The 23,200-nt window shown below is 43.1% G+C and overlaps 1 protein-coding gene across 2 annotated transcripts in view; it reads left to right on the top strand.

Annotated features, from left to right (window-relative positions):
- Window positions 1-10,864: 10,864 nt before the first annotated feature.
- The window catches only part of LOC139265195 (sodium- and chloride-dependent neutral and basic amino acid transporter B(0+)-like), a 78,360-nt gene continuing 66,024 nt past the window's right edge, over window positions 10,865-23,200 (top strand). The window contains exons 1-2 of one of the 2 annotated variants that reach the window (XM_070882121.1): window positions 10,865-10,936; window positions 11,190-11,343. In XM_070882121.1, the coding sequence (XP_070738222.1) occupies window positions 10,865-10,936; window positions 11,190-11,343 (226 nt within the window). Of the gene's footprint in view, window positions 10,941-11,163; window positions 11,344-23,200 lie in introns of both variants that reach the window. The other variant, XM_070882120.1, reaches the window with a different exon arrangement.

Raw genomic sequence — 23,200 nt, 5'->3', positions numbered from 1 at the left:
CAATCCATGTCAGCAGACTACCCCTAGTCCCATGTGCTTTAACTTTGCACATTAATCTCTTGTGTGGGACCTTGTCGAAAGCCTTCTAAAAGTCCAAATACACTACATCAACTGGTTCTCCCTTGTCCACTCTACTGGAAACATCCTCAAAAAATTCCAGAAGATTTGTCAAGCATGATTTCCCTTTCACAAATCCATGCTGACTTGGACCTATCATGTCACCTCTTTCCAAATGCGCTGCTATGACATCCTTAATAATTGATTCCATCATTTTACCCACTACCGATGTCAGGCTGACCGGTCTATAATTCCCTGTTTTCTCTCTCCCTCCTTTTGTAAAAAGTGGGGTTACATTGGCTACCCTCCATAGGAACTGATCCAGAGTCTATGGAATGTTGGAAAATGACTGTCAATGCATCCGCTATTTCCAAGGCCACCTCCTTAAGTATTCTGGGATGCAGGATTGGAACTGATGTCCTAGGGGTAACATTGCTAATGCAGTTTTGGAGTGTTTAAACTAATATGGCAGGGGAATGGGAACCTATGCAGCGAGACAGGGCGAAGTAATATGGAGTCAGAAACAGATGGTAGAAAGGTAAAAAGCAATAGTGGAAGGCCAAGTAAACAAAGGCAAGAAACAAAAAGGGCCACACTACATCATAATTCTAAAAGGACAAAGGGTGTTAAAAAAACAAGCCTGAAGGCTTTGTGTCTTAATGCAAGGAGTATCCATAATAAGGTGGATGAATTAACTGTGCAAATAGATGTTAACAGATATGATGTGATTGGGATTACAGAGACGTGACTCCAGGATGATCAGGGCTGGGAACTCAACATCCAAGGGTATTCAACATTCAGGAAGGATAGAATAAAAGGAAAAGGAGGTGGGGTAGCATTGCTGGTTAAAGAGGGGATTAATGCAATAGTTAGGAAGGACATTAGCTTGGATGATGTGGAATCTATATGGGTAGAGCTGCAGAACACCAAAGGGCAAAAAACGTTAGTGGGAGTTGTGTACAGACCTCCAAACAGTAGTAGTGATGTTGGGGAGGGCATCAAACAGGAAATTAGGGGTGCATGCAATAAAGGTGCAGCAGTTGTCATGGGTGACTTTAATATGCATATAGATTGGGCTAACCAAACTGGAAGCAATATGGTGGAGAAGGATTTCCTGGAGTGCATAAGGGATGGTTTTCTAGACCAATATGTCGAGGAACCAACTAGGGGGGGAGGCCATCTTAGACTGGGTGTTGTGTAATGAGAGAGGATTAATTAGCAATCTCATTGTGCGAGGCCCCTTGGGGAAGAGTGACCATAATATGGTGGAATTCTACATTAGGATGGAGAATGAAATAGTTAATTCATAGACCATGGTCCAGAACTTAAAGAAGGGTAACTTTGAAGGTATGAGGCGTGAATTGGCTAGTATAGATTGGCGAATGATACTTAAGGGGTTGACAGTGGATGGGCAATGGCAGACATTTAGAGACCACATGGATGAACTACAACAATTGTACATCCCTGTCTGGCGTAAAAATATAAAAGGGAAGGTGGCTCAACCGTGGCTATCAAGGAAAATCAGGGATAGTATTAAAGCCAAGGAAGTGGCATATAAATTGTCCAGAAATAGCAGCGAACCTGGGGACTGGGAGAAATTTAGAACTCAGCAGAGGAGGACAAAGCGTTTGATTAGGGCAGGGAAAATAGAGTACGAGAGGAAGCTTGCAGGGAACATTAAGATGGACTGCAAAAGCTTCTATAGATATGTAAAGAGAAAAAGGTTAGTAAAGACAAACGTAGGGCCCCTGCAGTCAGAATCAGGGGAAGTCATAACGGGGAACAAAGAAATCGCAGACCAATTGAACAAGTACTTTGGTTCGGTATTCACTAAGAAGGACACAAACAACCTTCCGGATATAAAAGAGGTCAGAGGGTCTAGTAAGAAGGAGGAATTGAGGGAAATCCTTATTAGTCGGGAAATTGTGTTGGGGAAATTGATGGGATTGAAGGCCGATAAATCCCCAGGAGTTTTAAAACATAATAAAAACATATAAAAATAAAATTTAAAAACAAATTTTTATGTTAAAAACCCTGCCCACGAAGGTAAGTTTATTTTTAACCCTAATTACTGAACTTTTTTAAAAATTGGAAAAATATATACTTTTTATAATACATTTATGAACTTTAAGTTCAATTAATTTTAATTAGGTGAGGTGTGTTTTTTATTTTTTATTATGGTGTTTGGTGCGTTTGTTTGTTTTTTCTCATTAATAGCAATGAGAACTCGTAGATATGGAGTTCTCAATGCTATTAATGAGAATGCTGTGGAATACTTTACCTGATTGGCTGAATAGTCACACGTGACTGCACCATCTGTGCCCAAACCTCGAGGACGGGAGCAAGCTTTTCAGCGCGGGAAGAGAAGACACCCCCACCAGAATCCGAGGTGCCTCCGGGACCACCAGGTGCTTTCGTAAAAATTCTCCGGTCGGAGGCGTTCGTCCGAAAGAAGCTTCCGACCAGAATTTCAGGACCAATGAATATTTCGCATCTGTTTTCACAGAGGGGCGATGTAGACTTTGCAATGAGGGAGGAGGAGTGTGAAATATTAGATGAGATAAACAGAGTGAGAGAGGCGGCATTAAGGGGCTTAGCAGCTTTGAAAGTGGATAAATCCCCAGGCCGTGATGGAATTTATCCCAGGCTGTTAAGAGAAGCAAAAGAGGAAATAGCAGAGGCTCTGATTATCATTTTCCAATACTCTCTGGCTACAGGTTTGGTGCCAGAGGACTGGGGGACTCCTAATGTTGTACCTTTGTTTAAAAAGGGATAGACTGAGTAATTACAGGCCAGTCAGCCTAACCTCAGTAGTGGGGAAATTATTGGAAAAAATCCTGAGGGACAGGATAAATCTTTATTTGAAAGTCATGGATTAATCAATGACAGTCAGCATGGATTTGTTAAGGGAAGGTCGTGTCTGACTAACTTGATGAATTTTTTGAGGAGGATACCAGGAAAGTCGATTAGGGCAGTGCATATGATGTAGTGTATATGGATTTTAGCAAAGCTTTTGATGGTGCGTGTCTGATGACATCATCGATGACCGACACGGACACGATGGGCCAAATGGCCTCCTTCTGTGTAGTAATTTTCTATGATTCTATGATTCTATGACATTTCCAGCATTCATATTTAAAGCAGCCTTGCACTCAACTCATTTGAAGGTTGCTAGAGGAGGGTGGGACCTGACAAACAAAGGCCTGATTACTGTTATAAAGTAGTAAGGGCGGATAGCCAAAGGCAGAGGGCTGCACCACCCTTTTCATACTCATCGCTGCATACTCTGGTGAAGGCTGGCAGAGCACACAAGGAGGTCCTCTTCTCTGCTGATAGGTGCAGGATGCTCCAAGTTCTGCTGAGCTGCATACAAATGCTGAACCTCGAGGGCCAAAGAGAAAGAGGGTGATCTTGGAGGAGCAGCAACAATTGCATGAGGTTCTGGAGTTTTGTAACTGCGATGTCTGCAAATGTTCAGAAAATGGAGAAGTTCATCCCCAACATGAGCACCACCATGTCGCAGGTGATGGCAACAATGTGCTTTTCCATGGAAAGAATGGCCACCTGCATGGATCAGCAAATGTGTCACTCACATGAGCACATGCTAGCTGTGGACAACTGATGGCAGGCGTCCATTGACCTCATCTCGAGGAGGGATATACATGTAAACTTAGGCGTTCATTGACCCATTAATATGCAGCAAGGTGCTCTCCAGCTCCTTGAGAGCAGGGAAGTGCAGGTGGCCCATGAGAGGGATGATGGTGAGAGGGTACATGGAAGTGGCAGTTCCTCTCAAAGCGCTCATAGTTCTCCCCTGTTGCCTACCCCTCAGTCAGAGCCCCAGATGCTTCCTCAGATCCCGATGGCTGTCGCAGGAGGAGCAGACTTTGGCGGGGCCCTCACAGGCTCCAAAACCCCAGAGGATGTCCGCCAAAAGTGTCTAACCAGTCATAGCAGGGAAATGAGCAGCCTGCCTCTACCTCTGCTGAAGCCACAGGGGTTGCACCTCGTAGAAGCACTCGGAAAAGAGAAGTGAAACCAAAGAAGATACACACGGGTATGCACATGAGTGTATGAACAAATGTTAGTGTCGAGTTTCAGTTATTTTAATGACATATATAATTGTTTTTCTTTGCATCACTTTCTTGTCCATTTTTGTCTCAAACCTTGGATATAGTTTTGTCACTTGGAGTGAATGGTACAATATTACTTAACCTTGAGCAGTGGGGCTTTGGGTGAGAGGAATGGCTTGGTCATTGGTCACTTTATTGTTTTGTTGAGTGGGGGGGGGACTTAGTACAGCATGTGGCAGGCAGGTGGCTGCATTGGAGCAAGCTAAATAAATCTGGCCATGATGAGGACATCATGGGCCTCCTGGACTGCAATGTGCATTACTGCTGATGGCATCTCCACCTCAGAGTCCTCCTCCTCCTCCAGTTCCTTGTGTTCTACCAGTTCCGCCTCCTCCTACTCCTTTGAAGAGGCTGTGTGCTCTGCACTCTGCTACTCTTGCAGCTCCAATCCTTGCTGCTGCGCTCTGTGGTGCAGCAGACGGCAATGATTCTGGAGACCCTGGCTGGTGCATACTGAAGGGCTCGGTAATATAGAGCTCCAACTAGTGGACTACTGTGGTGATGCAGCCACTACGGTATATACAATAAAAGCAAATTACAGATTGAAACCATCTTGAGTGTGTGTGCTTTAGTAATGTCGTAAGAATATATTACATTAGTGACCGAAGATAGGATTTCTAGATACCCCAGCTGAAATTTTGTGTTGGTGGATGATTCCTGCCAAACAACAGAGAGACTTGCAGAGGTTCTTTCTTTTGCAGCACAACTAAAAATCCAAGGTAAATTTCAAGCACACTTGGCTGAACTGAAGAGTCCAGATGGCTGCGCCTATGGGAATAATAGGGCGATTGGGTGAGGTCCATCGTGACCAAAAGACTTTTGGAGTGTATGTGGAGTGGCTAGAAATGGTTTGCATTGCAAATAGTATCGTCAAAGTCCCCGATGATGAAAACTGTTACCGGGTGCTGTTAGAAAGAAAATGGGCTATTTTCCTGACTGAAGCAGGCCTCGAGGTTTATGAAAAATGTGTTTGTTCCCGTCAAGCCAAAGGACATGCCACTGATGGAGATTCTCAGTACTACAGTCCTGAGCCCCTGGAAATTGCTGAAAGTTATTGTTTTGGAATATGAGATCAGTTAACCGACAAGGGTATCAGTGAGTACATTGTAGCTTTAAAAAAGGTATCTATTCACTGTCATTTCGGAAACTTTCAGGACCAAGCATTGCGTGACTACTTTGTCTGTGGGATGAAAAATGAAGCAATCAGAAGAAAGTTGACTTTTGATTTCACTTGTCCGACTGCTATGTCGATGGATATGGCCGACCAATACTCCCGAGAATTTCGTGCCATTTCCAGTTGTTTGACAACCGAGGTGAATCGCCTGCAGGCTAAAAGTAAAAGGCAGTTGGGCCCCAAAGCCTCAGCAACTGGCCAAGGTCACAGTGCATTGAAGTCGTTCTTTTGGTGCTTGGGACAACATATCGCTCAAAGCTATCCATATGTGAAGACAGAGTGTTTCTTCTGCAAGAAAACTGGGCATCTTGCGAAGGCATGCCAACTGAAGAGTAAACCGATGTTCAATGCTATAAGTAGAAAGCATCAGACACTACATAGCATTGAAGGGAAGCAACAGGACGAAGAGGTTTTGGAGACACATGTCATCAGGAGCACAAAGGTATCTTCCACTGACTAACCAGTGATTTTCCAGTGGAGAAGTCGAAGATTGAGCTGCGAGGCTACTCAGGCAAACAAATCCCTGTGGAAGGGCGTATCACCGTACTGGTGAAGTACAAGGATCAGTTTCAGAGCTTGCCTCTCTTAGTAGTGGCAGGAGACAAGCCTGCATTGATAGGTAGAAATTGGTTGGGATCGCTTAAGCTGGATTGGAATGATATTTTTTGTATTGAAATGAGATTTGCATCGAAGGATGATGTCATCAAAGTATCCAAGGGTGTTCTGCGAAACAAGTAGTCTAATCCAAGGTTTCAAGGTGAGTGTCAGGGTACAGAAGGACGCTAGATCGGTTTACTGCAAGCCATGTCCCGTACCATACGCATTGAAGAAGAAAGTGAGCAAGAACTCAAAAGACTAGAAACATAGAACGTTATCTCTAAGATAGATCTAAGTAATTTGTCTACACCCATTGTTGTTGTACCTAAGTCAGATGGTAATGCTGATGCTATGTCCAGGTTGCCATCCATATCACAAGTTACATCCAATAGGGAAGAAGTATTCTTTTTTTTATACATTGATGAGCTGCCAGTCACAGCTTTAGAGATTATAGAGCAACCAAACATGACCCCATTATATCAAAGGTGTATCATTACATAGCAAATGGCTGGCCAAACCAGGTATCAGAGAAAGATATTAATCCATACTTTGTTCGTAGGAATGAATTATCAGTGGATAAAGATTGTATCATGTGGGGTGCAAGAGTAGTTATCCCAAATAATTTCAGGTCCAAATTGTTCGGAGATCTTCATGACCAGCACCTGGGAATGTGTTTGACCAAGAATTTTGCACGCAGTTACTTATGGGGACCAGGTTTAGATAAAGATGTAGAGTACATCATTAGTCAGTGTACAACATGTCAATCTGTAAGCAAGAAACTACCATCAGTACCATTACAGCCATGGAAATGGTCTCCCAAGGTGTGGCAAAGGGTATATATAGATTTTGCTGAGCAAGAAGGACAACACTTATTTATTGTGATTGATAGCCATTCAAAGTGTGTAGAGGTGTTTCCAATGCGGTAAATAACAACAAGTAAAAAGTAGATAATTTGCGAAGATTGTTTTCTTCATATGACCTCCCAAAAGAAATTGTGTCTGATAATAGGCTGCAATTTTGTTCAGAAGAATTTGCACAGTTCATGAGCAGAAATGGTGTGAAACATACCACGGTTTCACTGTACCACCGTGCTTCAAATGGTACAGCAGAGCACACAGTACAAATTGTAAAACGTGTCCTCAAATGTTAGATCCAAATCCAAAGGAACAGTAGTTGTCGTTGGACCACAAATTAGCAAATTTTCTAATTACTTATCGTAATACAATTTATACAACTACTGGTAGAACACCAGCAGAGTTGTTTCTCAAACGATAGCCACAAACCAGGTTCTCATTGTTAAAGTCAAACTTGGCACAGTAAGTAAAAGAGAAACAATTAAGACAGAAAGAGAATAATGAAAGAGGTAGAGTAAGAGAGACAAGTGTGAAATTAAATCAAAAGGTTAGAGTGAATAACTATCACCATAAATGGTTAAAGTGGTTACCAGGGTGATGAGGATATGTGGCCCTCACACATATTTGTTCGATATTTGATCATGGAAAGGCTAAGTTTGTTCACATTAATCATATTTAACCGACAGATGTGGAAGGAGCTGAAAGTTGGAATATCTTGATTATATCTGATGAGTCAGATTGTCTTGTTACAAGTGGTGTACCAGTAGCAAATCCTACGTCAAATGCACTAGAAACAAGTCCAAGAGAAAATCAGAATGTAAATCTGAGTCCAGGTCAGGCAGATAAACAGTCTGAAGTTGTAGAGAGATCAAATGTAGATGAAGGGCATCCCTTGGAGAAAAACTCTCCTCAGGATCAGCCTAGAATGAGTCCAAGTTCGACACCAAGTTTGGAAAGTTTTGTTCGAGATTGAAGGTATCCTCTTTGAAACAGAAAACAAGTGGTTAAGTTTGATTTGTAAATATGGCAAAATGTTCATATCTTTAGTTGTGTAGCATTATGCACATTATGTATGATGATTATTTTGTTGTGAATACTTCTTCATTAAGGAGGGAGAAGTGTAATATAGAGCTCCACCTTGTGGACTACTTTGGTAATGCAACCACTGCTGTATTTACAATAAAAGCAAGTCCCAGATTGAAGCCATCTTGAGTGTGTGTGCTTTAGTGATGTCATTAGAATATATCACATGCTCCTCCAGATCTGTCAAGGCATCCGAAGTGCATCTTCAACATGCCTATTGCTTTCTCTATGACACATCTGGTGGTGCTGTGGCTCTCATTATAATGCTTCTGGCCCTCAGTACTTGGTGTCCTCAAGGGTGTCATCAATCACATCTTCAATGGCTTGCTCTTGACTCCAAGCAGCCAGCCAGTGTGTTTGGAGGTGCGAAGAACAGAGGGTGGGTGAACTGGTGAAGGATGAAAGAGTCATGAAAGCTGCCAAAGAATCTGGCACTCATAAACATAATTAGCTCTTTATGGTTGCAGACGAGCTGCTCATTGAGGGAGTGGCAGCCCTTGCTATTCACAAACATGTGTTTTGGGGTGCCCTGATGGCCACATGTGTGCAGTCAATGACACCCTGCACTTGTGGGAAGCCAGTTAGAGCCGCAAAGCTGAGCACCCGCTCAGTAACACCGGCCTCATAAATGGTAAAGTTGATATAATTGGCTGAGTTGTGAAACATGGCATCGGTGACCTGTGTGATGCATCGGTGGGCGGCTGACTGTGAGATGCCGCAAATGTCTGCTGCAGATCCCTGGAAGGAGCCTGAGGCAAAATAGTTGAGGACGGTGGTGACTTTGATAGCCACTGGTAAGGAGTGTCCACCTGCTCTTCTGGGCAATAGATCTTGTTCCAGCAAGCTGCAAATGTCTGTGATGACCTGGCACAATAGCCTGTGCCTCCTTTGGCACTGCTGCTCAGTCATGTTGAGGAAGCTCATCTTCTGCCTGTATACCCTGTGTGGTGCTGCCCTGTGTTGACACCCTCTCTCCTGTGGTGCTCCAGGTTGTTGAGGATAAGGCAGCTGTTATGGGTGCTGCAGCTGCTGGAGTTGTGGCTGGTGATGTTGGTAGTGGGGCTCGTGCTAAGGGATGTGGTGGGTTCGATGCTAAGGAACAAGGTGAGACTGTATAAGTGGCACCCATGCTGATGAAATAGATTGGAGGTGCAGATGAGAGGGCAAACCCTGAATGTTGTGATAGTGAGCAGCAATGTGGTGAGAGTGGCTTCCAAGGTAGCACGAATGACCTGCAAACTACTGACACCTAAATCTGTGGACAAGATGGAGTGAGCAAGAGCCTTTCCATAAGGCAAGTAACCAGGTGTAATTTTGGAGTATTTATGTGCTTTTCCCAGCTCTCAATGAATGGACTCAGCAATGGCCACTGAGTTTCCACATGCCCTTCACAGGAGAGGTAACTGAGCTGCGTAAATCCCGTGCCCCTGCAGTAAAAGTCAAAAGCTGGCGTTAAAATCACTCTTCAGGGTCTCTAAACTAGCACTTAATGATTGCAATGAGGTCGCCCGCCTCTGCGGATCGGGTCAGTCTTGCGCATGCCGCCTCACTCACGCCTGAGTTAATGCGCGAGGTGGCAGGATGGCGGTGGATTCCCGATGCGCTCGCTATTTCCAGCAGTTTTACTGCCAACCCACCTCAAAACCCACACACTCGGCAATGAGAAAATTCTGGCCAGTATGTCTTCAATTGGCTTGACAGTGGAGGAGACTAGTCAGATAAAGTAGATATTCAGTAGAAGGAGTCAAGAAGGAATTATGTTGGTCTCTCTAAAGAGCAGATTGTGAAGAGATGATGTCAGCAAAGCGCAAATCACAATGTCACAGTGTATGAGGGAGATATTTGAGTCATTCACAGTATGTTGTTTACGCTTCTTTTCTCGAAAAGAACTGATAATTCTCAAGGCACAAAAGTTCCGTGTTGCTGCAGCAACTCCAAAAGTACAAAGTGTGTTGAACTGCACCCACACTGAGCCGCATCAGTCATTCATTTTATATAACTCATGTTCCTGCATCACTGAGCAGGAAAACTTTCAACATTGAGACTTCTGGGATGTCCAGGACGATTAACTTTATAATTTAGTGATTCCAGCTCTGAGCTTCACACAACTGGAGCGGCTATCAGGAACTAGAGTGTGAATGACTGTGTCCCTGATCTGTGACCTGCACAATTCCTATCCAATAATTTTAATAAACACCTCCACTAATACAGCAGATAGAGGGAACTTGTTAATTGCCTGTTCGCTGATATTACCCATAGTAATTTCTACCCATAGTGTGAAGGACAGTTGGTTCCAAGATCTCATTAGTGCTAATAGTGCAGCGACACTGCACATCCAGTGTGTCTGTGACATAACATAAACCTCACAGGTACAGCTGAACTGACCTCAGTCTGTTTATTCATGTTGGGTGTGAGACCACCTGCAGCAGATACTCTGAGTGTAACTGGAGCAAAAACAAATATTCAAAGTACAATTTAAAAGTGTAAAAATAACTCAGGCAGTCCAATAGATTGCTTTAAGTTGCTGTCATTAGAAAAATATGTCCAATGTTTAAGGAAACACATGCAGAGTTTTGCATTGCCTGAGCTCTTGATTGGTGCAGGTGCACTTGGTGCTGTCCCCTTTAAAAATGCCGCTGATGTTAAACCTGTAGATGCAGAATAAGTGCACTTTGGTACTGAGTGTCCTGAAACTGATACAGATAATCTGAAATAAGAATATTTAGTCTGCCAGATTCACCCATTGACAGCAGAACTATTCTGGGAACTTGGCTGGAACCATGACCTGTGTGAACAGAGCTACACTCATTTTAAATCACATGTGGAAGAGTCATTGTACTTTGCACTGCTCTTGGACTTGGATTCAAAACTCACTTGTTTAGCCAGAGTACTGCAGCACTGTGACATCTTCAAACTGGACATCCATACTCTCAGTAAACAGAAGAATCGTTTATCATTGACCAAACATGGACCAGAGAGAATTGGCTTTATTTGAGTTCTCACAGAATGACCATCACACACAATCTCCCCAGGACACGGTGAGTATTTTATCAAAACTTGACAATTAAATCATGTATAAACCTGAGAGATGCTGATGATTTGGGGATTTTGGTTGTTGTGAATTGCAGAGGCTCTCTGTGAGGTTCGGGGTGTTTCCAAACTACCAACCGATTGCTGCTAACTAGAGAACAACACAGCGTCTCTGTAATTGGTGACAACTGTACTTGTTTCTTGAGTTCTAGTCTGACAAAGTCTAACTTCTGAGTCGGCCATTTCATGTTTTCCCCCCAGGCTGCCAGCAATGAACATGTGGGTGAAGGTGATGAGAATGTGGAGAGAGGCAACTGGTCCTCGAAGACTGACTACTTGCTCTCAATGATCGGTTATGCTGTGGGTCTGGGCAATGTCTGGCGATTCCCTTACCTGGCCTACAGAAATGGAGGAGGTACTGTAGTTAAATCCAAAATACAGAGGAGAGAAAGAAGAAATAAAGTCATCAATTTATTGATTTATAAGGAATATTATATTGAAGGCAATAATAAACAAAGGAACCCTGATATTTAACTGTGGAACTCTTTGCCCCAGAGAGCTTTGGAGGCTGGGTCATTGAAGGTAGTTAAGGTGAAAATAGACAGGATTTTTGACGATAAGGGAGTGAAGGATTATGGGGAGCGGGCAGGGAAGTGGAGCTGAGCCCAAGTTAAATAATACAGGGATGAACATTGCTGATCTATGGAATGAAGAATACAATCATACAACATTAAACTGTTGGCCAGACTGTGTAGAAGTGGTAGCTCCTCTTCTCGTCATATTGAACCAGTTGGGTTTTGACAACAGTTCACCAGTTGGTATTTTCATTGTTCTGATGCCAACCCAGATGTTGCCATATTTATTGAATTCAACTTCACAATTTATCTTCATCAGATTTAAGAACATGAGAACATAAGAAATAGGAGCAGGAATAGGCCATTTGGCACCTCGAGCCTGCTCCGCCATTTAATAAGATCACGGCTGATCTGATCTTGGACTCAGCTCCACTTCTCTGCCCGCTCCCCATAATCCTTCACTCCCTTGTCGTCAAAAATCTTGTCTATTTTCACCTTAAATACCTTCAATGACCCAGCCTCCAAAGCTCTCTGGGCAGAGAGTTCCACAGATTTATGATCCCCTGAGAGAAGAAATTCCTCCTCATCTCAATTCTAAATGGGCAACCCCTTATTCTTAAACTATGCCCCCTAATTCTAGATTGCCCCAGTTATTTGAACTCGTGAGCTATAGGTTCCTAGTACAGTACCAGAAGAACGACACTTATATAGCATCAAAAGAAAAATAAATAAAGTACTTGCACTTATATGCAGGCTTTCAGGACCTCAAGAAACTCCAAAGTGCGTTGCAGCCAATCAAGTACTTTTGTACTGTAGGAAGCATGGCAGCTAATTTTCACACAGCCATGTCCCACACACCGCAATGTGATAAAGACCAGATAATCTGTTTTAGTGCTGTTGGTTGAGGAATAAATATTGATCAGGAATCGGGAGAGAACTCCCAAGCTCTTCTTCGAAATAGTGCCACAGTTTCTCTTATATCTAGCTGAGAGGGCAAACAGGGCCTCGGTTTAACGTTTCATCTGAAAGATGAATTAGCTGGAAAACAGAAAATGAATAAAGAGATTAATCCACTGATGAGCTCAGTGAATATCTGCGAGTGAGATTTCTATTTTCAGAAAGACTGAGACTGATCACAGACCCATTTAAAGAAATGTGTTTCTGGTTGAGTGAGATACATCAAAGTGAATGAACCTGGCAGGTGTGTAGAACTGATGATTTATTACTTTTGAATACTTTTGAAAGTGTTATTGTTTAAAATGCATGAACTGATCACATCAGGTACGTTTAGTGCGCAATATCCGAAATCCTCAGTAATCAGTCTCCCAGTCAGGCCCTGGGATCAGGATGTAAGTTGGGATCATACCTGCTACTATCAGGTGCTCTTCACAACCCCACAAAACTGGATCGATGGAAACCGAGAGCAAAAGTGTAAAAATATCAACTGGAATTTGCGGTCCGGGTGACGACGAACTGGCAGAATTAAGTGGAGCATGTGGCAACTTCACAGTAATCTGTAACCATCCTCCCTTCTCCACAGAAGTGGCCGAGGACCAGTTGGTGCCTCCTCATTAGAAGCACAGACTACAGCCCTTGGGGCCTTGGGGAATAAGCTTGAGAAAAATGTCTTCCTCTTTTGATACAATTCGGGTTGGATTACAAGAAATCCTATCTCAGGATTTTCAAGATTTTGTGGGAACCATTACATCAGACCGTCCCAATGATCAGAGGCCATCCCAAACTGGGGTTCAGTACTACTAGCATGACAGGACTCAACAGACATGATGTTGTTCTCTCTCAGAGTAGCATCATATGGTAGCCCTCACACCAAGTGCCTCAGAGAATGACTCAAATTGAATGATGGAGGCAAGGTCAAGTTGTCCAGGGAACTGCAACATGGGTCGAGCCCACACTAGATCATTTCTAGTACTCAGCTGCCATGAGCCAAGGATTACCTCAATCCCAAATGCTCTTGGTCCATGAGTGCAGCCAATCATCTCTTGTGGCACTGGCCCTCAGGTGGCTCTCAGGAGAAGCTGTGGAATAGGGGCAGGAGTAGGCCATTTGGTCCCTTGAACCTGCTCTGCCATTCAATAAGATCATGGCTGATCTGATCTTGGCCTCAACTCCACTTTCCTGCCCGCTCCTCATAACCCTTGACTCCCTTATCGTTCAAAAATCTGTCTATCTCCACCTTAAATATATTCAATGACTCAGCCTCCACAACTCTCTGGGGTAGAGAATTCCAAAGATTCACGACCCTCTGAGAGAAGAAATTCCTCCTCATTTCTGTTTTAAATGGGCGACCCCTTATTCTGAAATTATGCCCCCTGGTTCTAGATTCCCCCATGAGGGGAAACATCTTCTCCGCATTTGCCTTGTCAAGCCCCCTCAGATTCTTATACGTTTCAATAAGATCACCTCTCATTCTTCTAAACTCCAATGAGTATAGGCCCAACCTGCTCAACCTTTCTTCATAAGACAACCCCTTCATCTCAGGAATCAACCTCGTGAACCTTCTCTGAACTGCCAATGCAAGTATATCCCTCCTTAAATAAAGAGACCAAAACTGGATGCAGTATTCCAGGTGTGGTCTCACCAACGTCCTGTACAGTTGTAGCAGGACTTCCCTACTTTTATACTCCATCCCCCTTGCAATAGAGGCCAACATTCCATTTGCCTTCCACTTATTTGCTGTACCTGCATACTAACTTTTTGTGTTTCATGTACAAGGACCCCCAGATCCATCTGTACCTCAGCATTTTGTAATCTCTCTCCATTTAAATAATAATTTGCTTTTTTACTTTTCCTACCAAAGTGGATAACCTCACATTTTCCCACATTAAACTCCATCTGCCAAATTTTTGCCCACTCACTTAGCCTATCTATAGCGTGGCTAACTAAAGAAATAAAGGACGGTATCCAATTAAAAACAAGAGGCTACAAAATGGCCAAAACTAGAGAGAGGACATAAGACTGGGAAGCTTTTAAAAGCCAGCAAAGAATGACTAAAAAAAAATTAAGAAAGGGAAGATAGTCTATGAAAGTAAACTAGCACAAAATATAAAAACAGATAGCAAGAGTTTCTATAGGTATATAAAAAGGAAAAGGATGGCTAAAGGAAATATTGGTCCCTTAGAGGACGAGACCAGGGAATTAGTAATGGGGAACATGGAGATGGCAGAAACTCTGAACAAATATTTTGTATCAGTCTTTATATGGTGAGGACACTAACAATATTCCGATAGTGGATAGTCTAGGGGTTATAGAAACATAGAAACATAGAAAATAGGTGCAGGAGTAGGCCATTCGGCTCTTCTAGCCTGCACCGCCATTCAATGAGTTCATGGCTGAACATTCAACTTCAGTACCCCATTCCTGCTTTCTCGCCATACCTCTTGATCCCCCTAGTAGTAAGGACCTCATCTAACTCCTTTTTGAATATATTTAGTGAATTGGCCTCAACAACTTTCTGTGGTAGAGAATTCCACAGGTTCACCACTCTCTGGGTGAAGAAGTTCCTCCGCATCTCGGTCCTAAATGGCTTACCCCTTATCCTTAGACTGTGACCTCTGGTTCTGGACTTCCCCAACATTGGGAACATTCTTCCTGCATCTAACCTGTCTAACCCCATCAGAATTTTAAATGTTTCTATGAGGTCCCCTCTCATTCTTCTGAACTCCAGTGAATACAAGCCCAGTTGATCCAGTCTTTCTTGATAGGTCAGTCCCGCCATCCCGGGAATCAGTCTGGTGAACCTTCGCTGCACTCCCTCAATAGCAAGAATGTCCTTCCTCAGGTTAGGAGACCAAAACTGTACACAATACTCCAGGTGTGGCCTCACCAATGCCCTGTACAACTGTAGCAACACCTCCCTGCCCCTGTACTCAATTCCCCTCGCTATGAAGGCCAACATGCCATTTGCTTTCTTAACCGCCTGCTGCACCTGCATGCCAACCTTCAATGACTGATGTACCATGACACCCAGGTCTCTTTGCACCTCCCCTTTTCCTAATCTGTCACCATTCAGATAATAGTCTGTCTCTCTGTTTTTACCACCAAAGTGGATAACCTCACATTTATCCACATTATACTTCATCTGCCATGCATTTGCCCACTCACCTAACCTATCCAAGTCGCTCTGCAGCCTCACAGCATCCTCCTCGCAGCTCACACTGCCACCCAACTTAGTGTCATCTGCAAATTTGGAGATACTACATTTAATCCCCTCATCTAAATCATTAATGTACAGTGTAAACAGCTGGGGCCCCAGCACAGAACCTTGCGGTACCCCACTAGTCACTGCCTGCCATTCTGAAAAGTACCCATTTACTCCTACTCTTTGCTTCCTGTCTGACAACCAGTTCTCAATCCATGTCAGTACACTACCCCCAATCCCATGTGCTCTAACTTTGCACATCAATCTCTTGTGTGGGACCTTGTCGAACGCCTTCTGAAAGTCCAAATATACCACATCAACTGTTTCTCCCTTATCCACTCTACTGGAAACATCCTTAAAAAATTCCAGAAGATTTGTCAAGCATGATTTCCCTTTCACAAATCCATGCTGACTTGGACCTATCATGTCACCTCTTTCCAAATGCACTGCTATGACATCCTTAATAATTGATTCCATCATTTTACCCACTACCGATGTCAGGCTGACCGGTCTATAATTCCCTGTTTTCTCTCTCCCTCCTTTTTTAAAAAGTGGGGTTACATTGGCTACCCTCCACTCCATAGGAACTGATCCAGAGTCAATGGAATGTTGGAAAATGACTGTCAACGCATCCACTATTTCCAAGGCCACCTCCTTAAGTACTCTGGGATGCAGTCCATCAGGCCCTGGGGATTTATCGGCCTTCAATCCCATCAATTTCCCCAACACAATTTCCCGGCTAATAAGGATTTCCCTCAGTTCCTCCTCCTTACTAGACCCCCCGACCCCTTTTATAACCGGAAGGTTGTTCGTGTCCTCCTTCGTGAATACCGAACCAAAGTACTTGTTCAATTGGTCCGCCATTTCTTTGTTCCCCGTTATGACTTCCCCTGATTCTGACTGCAGCGGACCTACGTTTGTCTTTACTAACCTTTTTCTCTTTACATATCTACAGAAACTTTTGCAATCCGTCTTAATGTTCCCTGCAAGCTTCTTCTCATACTCCATTTTCCCTGCCCTAATCAAACCCTTTGTCCTCCTCTGCTGAGTTCTAAATTTCTCCCAGTCCCCAGGTTCGCTGCTATTTCTGGCCAATTTGTATGCCACTTCCTTGGCTTTAATACTATCCCTGATTTCCCTTGATAGCCACGGTTGAGCCACCTTACCTTTTTTATTTTTATGCCAGACAGGAATGTACAATTGTTGTAGTTCATCCATGCGGTCTCTAAATGTCTGCCATTGCCCATCCACAGTCAACCCCTTAAGTATCATTCGCCAATCCATCCCAGCCAATTCACGCCTCATACCTTCAAAGTTAGCCTTCTTTAAGTTCTGGACCATGGTCTCTGAATTAACTGTTTCATTCTCCATCCCAATGCAGAATTCCACCATATTATGGTCACTCTTCCCCAAGGGGCCTCGCACAACGAGATTGCTAATTAATCCTCCCTCATTACATTATAGGGGGGGGGGAGGAACTTAACACAATCACAATCACTAAGGAGGTGGTACTCAGTAAGATAATGGGACTAAAGGCAGATAAATCCCCTGGACCTGATGGCTTGCATCCTAGGATCTTAAGAGAAGTAGCAGCAGGGATAGTAGATGCATTGGTTGTAATTTACCAAAATTCCCTGGATTCTGGGGAGGTCCCAGCACATTGGAAAACTGCAAATGTAACACCCCTATTTAAAAAAGGAGGCAGACAAAAAGCAGCAAACTATAGACCAGTTAGCCTAACACCTATTGTTGGGAAAATGTTGGAGTCCATTATTAAAGAAGCAGTAGCAGGACATTTGGAAAAGCAAAATTCGGTCAGGCAGAGTCAGCATGGATTTATTAAGGGGAAGTCATGTTTGACAAATTTGCTGGAATTCTTTGAGGATGTAATGAACAGGGTAGATAAAGGGGAATCAGTGGATGTGGTGTACTTGGACTTCCAGAAGGCATTTGACAAGGTGCCACATAAAAGGTTACTACACAAGATAAAAGTTCACGGGGTTGGGGGTAATATATTAGCATGGATAGAGGATTGGCTAACTAACAGAGAACAGAGAGTTGGGATAAATGGTTCATTCTCTGGTTGGCAACCAGTAACTAGAGGGGTGTCGCAGGGATCAGTGCTGGGACCTCAACTATTTACAATCTCTATTAATGACTTGGAAGAAGGGACCGAGTGTAACGTAGTCAAGTTTGCTGACATTACAAAGATGGGAGGAAAAGCAATGTGTGAGGAGGCCACAACAAATCTGCAAAAGGACATAGACAGCCTAAGTGAGTGGGCAAAAATTTGGCAGATGGAGTATAATGTTGGAAAGTGTGAGGTCATGCACTTTGGCAGAAAAAAATGAAAGAGCAAGTTATTATTTAAATGGAGAAAGATTGCAAAGTGCCGCAGTACAGTGGGATCTGGGGGTACTTGTGCAAGAAACACAAAAGGATAACATGCAGGCACAGCAAGTGATCAGGAAGGCCAATAGTATCTTGGCCTTTATTGAAAAGGGGATGGAATATAAAAGCAGGGAAGTCTTGCTACAGCTATACAAGGTTTTGGTGAGGCCACACCTGGAATACTATGTGCAGTTTTGGTTTCCATATTTATGAAAGGATATACTTGCTTTGGAGGCAGTTCAGAGAAGGTTCACTAGATTGATTACGGGGATGAGGGGGTTGACTTATAAGGAAAGGTTGAGTAGGTTGGTCCGCTACTCATTGGAGTTCAGAAGAATGAGAGGTAATCTTATCGAAACGTTTAAGATTATGAGGGGGCTTGACAAGGTAGATGCAGAGAGGATGTTTCCACTGATGGGGGAGACTAGAACTAGAGGGCATGATCTTAGAATAAGGGGCCGCCCATTTAAAACAAAGACGAGGAGAAATTTCTTCTCTCAGAGGATTGTAAATCTGTGGAATTCACTGCCTCAGAGATGTGGAAGCTGGGACATTGAATAAATTTAAGACAGAAATAGACAGTTTCTTAAATGATAAGGAGATAGGGGGTTATGGGGAGCGGGCAGGGAAGTGGAGTGGGTCCATGATCAGATCAGCCATGATCTTATTGAATGGCGGAGCAGGCTCGAGGAGCCTTATGGCCTACTCCCGCTCCTATTTCTTATGTTCTTATGTTCTTATATCCCTTTGCAGATTATTTGTGTCCTCCACACAACTTGCTTTCCCACATATCTTTGTATTATCAGAAAATTTGGCTACATTACACTCAGTCCCTTCATCCAAGTCATTAATATAGATTGTAAATAGTTGAGGCCCCAGCACTGATCCCTGTGACACTCCACTAGTTACAGTTTGCTAACCTGAAAATGACCCATTTATCCCGGCTCTTACCCCCAACCCCGTGAGCTCTTATTTTGTGCAGTAACATTTTATGTGGCACCTTCTGGAAATCCAAATACATGACATCTACTCCTTCCCCTTTATCCACCCTGCTTGTTACATCCTCAAGGAACTCCAGAAAATTTGTCAAACATGATTTCCCTTTCATGAAACCATGCTGACTCTGCTTGACTTTATTATGATTTTCTAAATGTCCTGCTACTGCTTCCTTTATAATATACTCCAGCATTTTCCCAATGACAGTTGTTAGGCTAACTGGTCTATAATTGTACATCCCTGTATGGCGTAAGAATAAAAAAGGGAAGGTAGCTCAACCGTGGCTAACAAGGGAAATTAGGGAAAGTGTTAAATCCAACGAAGAGGCATATAAATTGGCCAGAAAAAAGCAGCAAACCTGAGGACTGGGAGAAATTTAGAATCCAACAGAGGAAGACTAAGAATTTAATTAGGAGGGGGAAAATAGAGTATGAGAGTAAGCTTGAAAGGAACATAAAAACTGACTGCAAAAGCTTCTATAGATATGTGAAGAGAAAAAGATTAGTGAAGACTAATGTAGGTCCCTTGCAGTCAGAATCAGGGGAATTCATAATGGGGAACAAGGAAATGGCAGACCAATTGAACAAATACTTTGGTTCTGTCTTCACTAAGGAAGACACGAATAACCTCCAGAAAATACAAGGGGACCGAGGGTCTAGCGAGAAGGGGGAACTGAGGGAAAACCTTATTAGTCAGGAAATGGTGTTAGAGAAATTGAAGGGACTGAAGGCCGATACATCCCCAGGGCCTGATAGTCTGCATCTCAGATTACTTAAGGAAGTGGCCCTAGAAATAGTAGATGCATTGGTGGTCATTTTCCAACATTCCATGGACTCTGGTTCAGTTCCCATGAATTGGAGGGTAGCTAATGTAACCCCACTTTTTAAAAAAGGAGGGAGAGAGAAAACAGGGAATTATAGACCGGATAGCCTGACATTGGTGGTGGGAAAATTGCTGGAATCAATTAATAGCAGCACTTTTGGAAAGCAGTGACAGGATCGGCCCAAGTCAGCATGGATTTATGAAAGGGAAATCATGCTTGACAAATCTTCTAGAGTTTTTTGAGATTGTAACTAGTAGCGTGGATAAGGGAGAACTAGTGGATGTGGCGTATTTGGACTTTCAAAATGCTTTGACACGGGCCCACACAAGAGATTAATTTGCAAAATTAAGGCACATGCTATTGGGGGTAATGTATTGACGTGGATAGAGAACTGGTTGGCAGACTGGAAGCAAAGAGTAGGAATAAATGGGTCCTTTTCAGAATGGCAGGCAGTGACTAGTGGGGTGCCGCAGGGTTCATTGCTGGGACCCCAGCTATTTACAATATTAATTAATGATTTAGACGAAGGAATTGAATGTAATATCTCCAAGTTTGCAGATGACACTAAGCTGGGTGGCAGTGTGAGCTGTGAGGAGGATGCTAAGAGGCTGCAGGGTGACTTGGACAGGTGAGGTGAATGGGTAAATGTATGGCAGATGCAGTATAATGTGGATAAATGTGAGGTTATCCACTTTGGTGGCAAAAACAGGAAGGCAGAATATTATCTGAATGGTGACAGATTAGGAAAAGGGGAGGTGCAATGAGACCTGGGCGTCATGGTACATCAGTCATTGAAGGTAGGCATGCAGGTACAGCAGGCAGTAAAGAAAGCAAATGGCATGCTGGCCTTCATAGCAAGAGGATTTGAGTATAGGAGCAGGGAGGTCTTACTGCAGTTGTACAGAGCCTTGGTGAGACCACACCTTGAGTATTGTGTGCAGTTTTGGTCTCCTAATCTGAGGAAGGACGTGCTTGCTATTGAGGGAGTGCAGCAAAGGTTCACCAGACTGATTCCTGGGATGGCAGGACTAATATATGAGGAAAGACTGGATAGGCTAGGCTTATACTCACTGGAATTTAGAAGAATGAGAGGGGATCTCATAGAAACATATAAAATTCTGACAGGACTGGACAGGTTAGATGCAGGAAGAATGTTCCCAATGTTGGAGAAGTCCAGAACCAGGGGTCACAGTCTACAGATAAGGGGTAAGCCATATAGGACCTAGACGAGGAGAAGCTTTTTCACCCAGAGTTGTGAACCTGTGGAATTCTCTGCCACAGAAAGTTGTTGAGTCCAGTTCGTTGGACATATTCAAAAGAGAGTTAGATGTGGCCCTTACGGCTAAAGGGATCAGGGGGTATGGAGAGAAGGCAGAGGTGGGGTACTGAAGTTGCTTGATCAGCCATGATCATATTGAATGGTGGTGCAGGCTCGAAGGGCTGAATGGCCTACTCCTGCATCTATTTTCTATGTTTTTATGTTTTCCTGATTTCTGTCTCCCTCCTTTCTTAAATAGGGGCATTACATTTGTGGATTTCCAATCCGCTGGCACCTCTCCAAAATCCAGGAATTTTGGTAGATTACAACCAATGCATCCACTATTTCTGCAGCCATTTCTTTTAAGATCCTCGGATGCAGGCCATCAGGATTTGTCCACCTTTAGTCCCATTAGTTTGCCTTTTACTTTCTCTGTAGTGATAGCGATTGTTTTAAGTTCCCCCTTCCCGATAGCCCCTTGATTAGCAATTGGGATGCTTTTAGTGTTTTCTAACGTAAAGTCCGTTGCAAAATATTTGTTCAAAGTCGCTGCCATTTCCTTGTTGCCCACTATTAATTCCTCAGTCTCATCCTCTAAGTGACTAACATTTACTTTAGCTACTATCTTCCTTTTTATATAGCTGTAGAAGCTCTTACTCTCTGTTTTTATATTTTTTGCTCGTTTACTCTCATGAACTATCTTCTCTCTCTTTATTATTTAGCTATTCCTACAGGATTAGTTGATCCTGGTGACCCACAATGCCTGTCTTATATGGTCGTTTAAAAACCCGAAAATCCAGTCCAATAATTGGGCCCGATTTTGCTGCAGCAGGGCATCTAACAGTGTCTACTGTGAGTAACTTGCCCATGCAACCTTGAAGTCAAAATATTTTGTCCACTAAGTTGCTGAAAGTGCGAGCTGATAATGGTGCCGCGAGGGAAGGAGAGCATCTGGGACCTGAGTGAATAGGGCAAGAAACAGGGTATCTCCGTAACCAATCAGATTGAAGAATTGTGAAATAAACAACAGAAGGACCGAGAAGGAAGTGTAAATTAAAGTGGGTGAATTCAAAGTCAAACCCAGGTATAGAAAGAGAATTAAAAATAGGGAAAGAAACAATGGATTAAGAGAGAGAAAAAAAAGACAGAAAGAAAAAGAAAATAATTAAAATTTAAAATATGACATTTTTAAAATCTCTTAAAACAATTCACAACCTGAAGGAGTAAGACTCCACACTTGTAATAGTTCATCTTCAGTACCAGAGCCATTGTCTGGCAATCATTAACACTTATTGGCCCTGAAATTCTGGTCGGAGGCTTCTTTTGGACGAACGCCTCCGACCGGAGAATTTTTACAAATTTACCAGGTTGTCCCAGAGGAGTCTGCGATTCCGGTGGGGAGGCCTTCTCTTCCCGCGCTGCAAAGCGCACTCCCGTCCTCCAGGTTCGGACGCAGAAGGGACAGTCAAGTACAGTATTCCACATCTACGAGTTCTAATTGCTATTAATGAGAAAAAAAACACTAAATACCATAATAAAAAATAAAAAACACACCTCACAAAATTAAAATTAATTGAAATTAAAGTTAATAAATGTTTTAGAAAAACAATTCCAATTTTTAAAAAAGTTTTTTAAAATATGGTTCAAAATAAACTTACCATAGTGGGCAGGGTTTTTAACAATAAAATGTGTTTTTTAAATTTTATTTTATTATGCTTTTGTATGTTTTAAAACTCTTATGCCTGTGAAAGTAGGCTATGCGCCTGCTTTTACCAGGCTCATGAGTTTTGAGGACATTTTCTAGGCTATATATGGGTAAATCCTGCAATCTTGCCCTTGCAAATGCCCTCGCTCCCGAGATACGGAGGATCTGCCAAGCTGGAGCTTGACAGATTGGAAAAGCCGGTTTTCAGCGCATGTGCATTGTGTGCTGAAAAACGGCTTTTGCGATGCCTTCCTGGGTCCGTACACACTCAGTACAGACCCGGGGAGGCCGGGATTTCCAGGCCATTATGTTGTCAAAAGATTATTTATGCTTGATGTTACTAGACCTATACAACTGCAGTAGAT

This window comes from Pristiophorus japonicus, chromosome 6 (assembly GCF_044704955.1).
Source record: "Pristiophorus japonicus isolate sPriJap1 chromosome 6, sPriJap1.hap1, whole genome shotgun sequence".
In the NCBI taxonomy this organism is placed as follows: domain Eukaryota; kingdom Metazoa; phylum Chordata; class Chondrichthyes; family Pristiophoridae; genus Pristiophorus; species Pristiophorus japonicus.
The sequence above is the reverse complement of the archived record's forward strand: the minus strand, read 5'-3'. Positions and strand labels throughout refer to the sequence as shown.